This window comes from Myotis myotis, unplaced genomic scaffold (assembly GCF_014108235.1).
Source record: "Myotis myotis isolate mMyoMyo1 unplaced genomic scaffold, mMyoMyo1.p scaffold_m19_p_13, whole genome shotgun sequence".
NCBI classification, from domain to species: Eukaryota; Metazoa; Chordata; class Mammalia; order Chiroptera; family Vespertilionidae; genus Myotis; species Myotis myotis.
The window spans coordinates 24592002-24599124 of record NW_023416317.1 but is presented as its reverse complement, the minus strand read 5'-3'; the positions used below and the strand labels follow the sequence as shown (position 1 = coordinate 24599124).

The window sequence follows — 7123 nt, the reverse complement described above, 5'->3', positions numbered from 1 at the left end:
TCCCGAGTCTTTTGCAATTGGAAGCATGCGCTCTGGTTCATGAGCTCTTTGTCTGATTAACCCATCTGATGCTGTCAAAACCATTTCCATTATATGGACAGCTATTTTTTAAAAAATAATTATTTTTTATTGATTTCAGAGAGGAAGGGAAAGGGAGAGAGAGATGGAAACATCAATGATGAGAGAGAATCATTGATTGGCAGCCTCCTGAACGCTCTCCACTGGGGATCAAGCCCCCAACTCAGATATGTTCCCTGACCACATGACGGAATCCAAAAGTGTCCCCCTGGTTCATAGGTAGATATGGGCAGCTATTAACACAGTGCTCCCTGCTCTGCATCCCATGTGGCTCCCCACAGACCACAGGATAAGCAGGGTTCATGAGGTGTGATTCACAAAGGGGTTTTAGTCTCAACTCTGTTTGCCAAATATGTGGCCTGGAACAAGACATTTGACTTCACAGTTCACGGTTCACTTCTTTGGGTCTCAAATGCCCCTTCCCTTCACAATCAAAATTTCATGACGGAGTTGGCAACACTCGCTCTCCTCACTTCTCATTCAGTTAAGAACACATCCAGTTTAGCAACTGTCTCCATCTGGCCCCTGGAATTATTCCTATCAAGATCACTAATAACATCAGTATTGTGGGATCCAGGGACATTTTTTTCTTCTGAAATTTGATTTTTGCACTAATCTTTTTTTAATATATATTTTTATTGATTCCAGAGAGGAAGGGAGAGGGAAAGAGGTAGAAATATCAATAAGAGAGAATCATTGATTGGCTGCCTCCAGCACGCCCCCTACTGGGGATCAAGCCCACAACCTGGGCATGTGCCCTTGACGGGAATCGAACGGGGGACCCTTCAGTCCACGGGCCAACGCTCTATCCACTGAGCCAAACCGGCTATAGCGGGCTCCCGCTAATCTTAAAACCAAAAACTAAACAAACCAAACCAAAAATAACAATTAAAAACTTAGCCATTTTAACCTAATGGTTAGAAGTGTGGATTTTGTCAAACCCCCAAATTTCACTTTCTACATATGTAAAATAATATATTTAAGTCGTAGAATGGTGGAAAGGATAGTAAATCCCATTGCATGATAGCTATTTTACGTAGTCTCATTGTTTTTTACAATAACTCACGTGAGAGTATATTATGAAGTCTTTATTTTGCTTCCTCCTGGCCCACAAGAGGCGCACTTTGGAGCAGAAGAAAACAGGGCGAAAATAATAAAAAAAAGCTGGAGGCGGAAGAGCAGCTTCAACTTCTGGCGGAAGTGGGTGCCCCCACCAGGTCTTAGAAGCTCAGAAAGAATTCCAAATATCCTACGTAGTCCCAACAGCAGGTCTGAACATTTTTCAGTACTATTCCTAGACATTAATGTCTATTAAAACACAGGTAACCTTCAGCTTTTTCCAGTGTTATTTCTCTGACGTTTATTTTTGAACCACCAAGAACCGGAAGTGCTCTCCTTTTCCCTGCCAGGACCCAGAGGTCAAGTCCCATCAGGCCTCGCGCGGCAGCTTCCCCTCTCTTCCTCGGCGCTGCCTACGGAGGTGGCAGCCATCTCCTACCCGGTGAGTTATAATCGTCCGTCATCTGTGTCTCCGCGTTGTCCATCAGGCCCAGTCGCTCCCTGGTGAGGAAGCTTGTCCTTCCGAGGGGTCGTCTCATTGGGTGTATTCCTCGCCGCCTGGCTGGAGCGCCTACAGGAATACAACGAGGTGACCCGGCCGGTGTTGGAGGTTGGCTTGCCGGGGACGTTTGCTCCTACGGCGGCCGCTTGGGGTCATTCTGAGCTGGGAACAGCTTGTTTGAGCCGTGGGGGCGCGGGGCGCCGATTGAAACCAAACGGAGGGGGCCCTCGCTGGGCGTGGAGCGATCCGGGGTTTGCAGCCTCACTGGCCAGGGCCCGAGTCGTTAGGTTACTACAGTAGATCAGCGATATCCGCCCATGTGTTTTAAAAAAACCTGTTTCTGTTGCCCGACGCTCCCTTCCCCATAGTTTCTGGCCCTGGGTTTACTGCTGCGGCGGAGCTGCCAAAAAAAAAAGAGAGAGAAAGAACCGAGTTGGCGTGTTGACTCGCTCAGTTACCAAAATTTCGGTTATCGGGTCAGGATGTCTGGGAATCTGTAACTGTGTCGTTGTCTTGGAGGAAATCAGTGGGAGAGGGCTGTGCATTTACTATTTACTGGGTGCGAGCAAATTGAGGACACTTGAGGAAGGTAACTTTTGAGTTGATTTTCAGGTAGAATGGCATTTCAAAGGCCCCGGGGCGTTTTAGAAGTGAACCTAGAGGGTTCTCTCTGCCAAACGCCTGCCCTAGTCTGGGCACGGCACGCGTTCAACGTGCATTAGTGTCTCCGTTTTTATAGGTGAGAAAACAGATTCCAGTTCACGTGGTTTGTCAAATGCCGGCATAACTAAAAGGAGATGGGACCGGCTGGGACACTGGGGCGTACGTAGGATCTGCTGCCCCTTTGCCTGCTGAGGACGTTTGGGGCCAGCCAGTGGGATTCTTTCTTGGCTTTGAGTGGGCGAGGCGACGCCTAACCTCCCAGGACCGCGTCTGGCGAGTTGGCTAATATTCTGCCAGCTTCGGAGACGGGAGGGAAAACAGCCTGGCAGAGGTACCCATTCCATTCCCTGCTTGCTCGGTAGCTGGCGATTGGAAGGCACTCTGCAACAGCGCTGAAGCCCCGGGCAAGGACAGCCTCTTGTCAGGACTGTGCTTTGTTTCAAGGTACCTGTCTCTTTTAAAGGCACCATGGCTGCCCTCAGACCCCTCGTGAAACCCAAGATTGTCAAAAAGAGGACCAAGAAGTTCATCCGGCACCAGTCAGACCGATATGTCAAAATTAAGGTATGTGGTCCGGGGTGGAAGTGGAAGTGTTATGTTGGGGTGAAGAAAAGGGTTCCTGAATCAGATACTATTGGGTTTCTGACATCACTTAGTCAGAAGATTACCTTTGGCAGGTGAATCAACAAGTGTGGTTGGTGGAAGAGCTCACCGTAGAAACCTAGGTATTTATTGGAACTCAGCCTCTTGAAGTGTAAATTGGAACTTAAACACTTGGCTGTTTTGAGGTGTCCAGAGGCTTATTTCAGGTGGCCTTGATGGTACGAGGGGTAATTATCCTTACTTTATAGATGAGAAAACTTAAGTCTTGAGGGCATTGTGGGAACCCATTCTCTTCATCTTAACTGCACCATCTCATGTTCCGTTGGTGTGTAATATGCTTTTCCTTTGTTTAGGAGGAGTGTGGATGTGGGTCCACAGGAGCCCTTTATTTCTTCACTAAAAAATATATAAATAGTGAAAGCCTGTAACCCAGACTGCTACTGTTAGTTTTCATTTGGTGCCCTTTTTTCTTCCAAAAGGAAGAGTTGGCAGTCTGCATAGACACTACTAACCCAATCTATGTGTTGTTTTTCAGCGGAACTGGCGGAAACCCAGGGGCATTGACAATAGGGTGCGTAGAAGATTCAAGGGCCAGATCTTGATGCCCAACATTGGTTATGGGAGCAACAAGAAAACAAAGCACATGCTGCCCAGTGGCTTTCGGAAGTTCCTGGTCCATAACGTCAAGGAGCTTGAAGTGCTGCTGATGTGCAATAAGTGAGTTGGATCCCCCCTCTGGGTTCAGATGCTAAGAAGTATGCATCTGTGAGCATTTTTGGTAGGGGTTCTAGACCTTTCAAAATGCATGTGGAGTTGTATATTCTCCCAGGAGCTTAGTGAATGCTTCTTGGGAGGAATGTGAGGTGGGGGCGCATGACGGCTTGTCCTGAAAAGTGTAGAGACCCAAAAAGAAGGACTTGAATTAACACTACAAACACTGCTGTGTCATTTGGGCAGTCATTTCCAGAACATTGCTTTATTTATGTGAGGGGTAGCTTCAGACCTAAGGAGCACTTTAACTGTGGCCACAGGTATCTTCAGAATGTTGTGCTGTCTGATGTATAGAGAGTGTGATCAGAGGTAGGGAAAAGGAAGACTACAGGCAGAGGGCACTTAAACAGTGTATAGATGCGAGAGTGAATTAGGGGTCCTAACATTGCTTTCTTGTTGTTTTAAGAAAGACACTTGGTGAGCTCTGTGTGAGACTGGTTTGCTTAGGCCAAAACTAGGACAGTGGGTTGAGAAAATAATGCTCATGGGAAGACACAGGTAATAAAAATGAGTGAACCCATTTTTAAAGGATGATTCTTTATTGTTAAATGTATTACATGTCCCCTTTTTCCCCATTGTCCCCCTCCAGCTCGCCCCTGCCCCCCTTCAGCAGCCTATTGTCTGTGTCCATGGGTTATGCACAGACAATACAAGATCTTTGTGAAACCATATTTGGTTGAGTTTCTAGGTTGGAAATTTAACCAGGCATGGAAATACTGGAAATTTTCTTTAGAAAGGATGAGCATAGGGATTAATAATGGTGGAGGCCCAATCTAATCTATACCTGTTGTGTAGCAAAAAATGGATGTAGTGCAAATGTTGCAGTATCAGGAACCATGATTTTTAATCCACAAGTTTCATTTCTGGGCATTTATGCTTAAATAAAATGCAGGGAAGCTATAAGCTGATCATTGCAACAGTAAATGAACAATTTGTAAATATAATACATAAATTAAAAAATTGTCACGTATGGGAAAATGCCCAACCACCAGGGAAAGTATTTAAAATATGTACAGTGTGATTATTAAATACATATGGATAAGGTGAGTTTATCCATATGGTGAGTTTTTGAAAATATGGGGGGAAAGCCCAAAAGTGTAATACAACTTAAGTGTTCTTGAAAACAAAGATTATGGAAACATTTTAAAATGTAGCTACTTTGCTATTGAGTAGACTCCTTTATATAAAACAAAAAAATGCTTTGTTCTGCTTGTCTCACTGTTAACCTATTTTAAACTGTACATACTCATTGCCTTATTTAATCACTCCTTAGTCTTCTCTTTGCTGAAATTCCAGAGGTAGTATCTTTTCTTAACCACCTTTTATGGCTTCAGATCACCTCCTTACTGAAGTTTGTTCATTAGACCAATTTGTTATATGTTTAGCTGTATGGTATGGAATGGATAAGACCAGTTTTTGGTATACACATGCTCAGGAAATGTTAGGTATTGCTACTCACTGGGTGGCTTGAGCCAATGGTACTTTGAACTTGAATTTTATCTGCATCAAACAAGTAAAATATTTATGGTCTGGATCAGGGAGCTCCCTTGGATTAATTACACTGTTGGAGTCTGCTCTGCTACTTGCAGTTCCAAAACTTTTCAGGAGCAAGTCCAAGCTCCCTGAGACTTACCTGAGTTGGGCAATTTGGCCAGAAAGACTGAGGGAGAATCTCAACCTGGGGTCTGGGGCTGAGCCATCCTAGTCCTGTTCATTATTGAATACTAGGGGCCCGGTGCATGAAATTCGTGCACTGGGTGTGGCGGGGGGGGGGGGGGAGTGTCCCTCAGCCCAGCCTGCCCCCTCTCACATACTGGGAGCCCTCAGGCGTTGACCCCCATCACCCTCCAATCGCAGGATCGGCCCCTTGCCCAGGACTGACGCCACTGGTTCTGCCTCCAGCCCGGGCCTGATGCCTCTGGCCCAGGCGTCAGGCCTGGGCAGGGGACCCCCAGACCCCTCTGATTGCTGGCTCTGCCCCTTGCCCAGGCCTGACGCCTCCGCCAGAGGTGTCAGGCTTGGACAGGGGACCCCCATCTCCCCCCAATCACTGGCTCTGACCCCCGCCCAGGCCTGAGGCCTCTGGCCCAAGAATCATACCTGGGCAGGGGACCCCCATCTCCCTCTGATCGCTTGCTCCACCCCCCACCCAAGCCTGACGCCTCTGACCCAGGCTTCAGGCCTGGGCAAGGGGACCATCATATCCCCCCAATCCCCGGCTCCGCCCCCCACCCAGGCCTGATGCCTCGGCCAGAGGAGTTGACCCTCATCACCCTCCGATCACCAATCACTGGATCGGACCCTTGACCAGGCCTGAGGCCTCCGGCAGAGGTGTCAGGCCTGGGCAGGGGACCTCCAGCTCCCCACTGTTGCAGGCTCCGCCCCTGCCCAGGCCTAACGCCTCTGGCCTAGGCGTCCGGCCCAGGCAGCGGGGACCCGCAGCGGCAGCGGCCGCGGCCCCGGCCCCGCGATCGTGGGCTCCACTTTAGGCCCAGGCAAGGGACCCCTAGCTCCCGGGACTGCCAGCTTCGACCGTGCCCAGCTCCCATCGCTGGCTCCACCCCTACTTCCTATCACTGGCCAGGGCGGCAAAGGCGCCTGATTCTCCAATCATAGCTGGGGGGCAGGGCAAAGGCGGCCTTGGGGCCGCCTTTGCCCTGCCCCCCAGCTCTTAGCTCCCCCCTGGGTTTCCGATCACTGTCAGTGGCAGGGGGCTTCTTCCTGCTTTCCCTTTCGCCTCCCTGCATTGTGCCTACATATGCAAATTAACCGCCATCTTGTTGGCAGTTAACTGCCAATCTTAGTTGGCAGTTAATTTGCATATAGCCCTGATTAGCCAATGAAAAGGGTAGCGTTGTACGCCAATTACCATTTTTCTCTTTTATTAGTGTAGATGTGATTTGGAAATTCATTTCCACCTCGTCTGTAAAATGGAGGTGATAACCTGGATTACATGGCTTCTGTGAGGATTAAATAAGGGGGGAGTGAGGGTGCTTTTTGTTGCAGCTTTGAGAGCTTTGCTAGTAGTGTGGAATTTGGGGTGTGCAGGTGTTGTCATTCAGCAATCATTTACCAGCACCCTCTCTGCCCAGTGCTGTGGCTCTGGAGGTGAAGTGACCAACGCTGTTGCCTTCCCAGTGGAACACACAATGTTCTGGGCTGGCTGCTCCTTACCCACTTATGGATTCTCTTCCAGATCTTACTGTGCTGAGATTGCTCACAACGTCTCCTCAAAGAACCGCAAAGCCATTGTGGAAAGAGCAGCCCAGCTGGCCATCAGAGTCACCAATCCCAATGCCAGGCTGCGCAGTGAAGAAAACGAATAGACAGATTGTGTCTATTGTATTTGTGTTAATAAAATCATAAAATTCTGCCATCTGGCATTTCCGTCCTTGGTTTTACTCTCCAGTTTCTGACAGCTTGTCAGAGATTGTTCTTTTGCCTGTT

At 48.3% G+C, this 7123-nt stretch overlaps 1 protein-coding gene and 1 non-coding gene across 3 annotated transcripts; both read left to right on the top strand.

The window, feature by feature from the left end:
- Window positions 1–1425: 1425 nt before the first annotated feature.
- On the top strand, window positions 1426–7057 carry RPL32 (ribosomal protein L32). 2 transcript variants are annotated; one of them, XM_036332245.1, is made up of 4 exons: window positions 1426–1579; window positions 2766–2866; window positions 3441–3622; window positions 6873–7057. In XM_036332245.1, exons 2-4 carry the CDS (start codon window positions 2771–2773, stop codon window positions 7000–7002), a joined length of 408 nt encoding a protein of 135 aa, XP_036188138.1. In that variant the 5' UTR covers window positions 1426–1579; window positions 2766–2770; the 3' UTR covers window positions 7003–7057. The 2 variants fall into 2 exon arrangements, with proteins under 2 accessions (XP_036188138.1, XP_036188139.1); XM_036332246.1 differs by lacking the exon at window positions 1426–1579 and adding an exon at window positions 1595–1726.
- LOC118668747 lies at window positions 2555–2694 on the top strand. The gene has a single exon (XR_004971747.1). It is a non-coding gene; the product is annotated as a small nucleolar RNA SNORA7 (small nucleolar RNA).
- Window positions 7058–7123: the final 66 nt, after the last annotated feature.

Bases quoted from the DNA above. Each gene is read 5' to 3' on its own strand.
- RPL32 (XM_036332245.1), top strand. From the start codon at position 2,771: ATGGCTGCCCTCAGACCCCTCGTGAAACCCAAGATTGTCAAAAAGAGG. The intron at 2,867-3,440 runs GTATGTGGTCCG...GTTGTTTTTCAG, and splicing joins ACCGATATGTCAAAATTAAG to CGGAACTGGCGGAAACCCAG. The intron at 3,623-6,872 runs GTGAGTTGGATC...ATTCTCTTCCAG, and splicing joins GTGCTGCTGATGTGCAATAA to ATCTTACTGTGCTGAGATTG.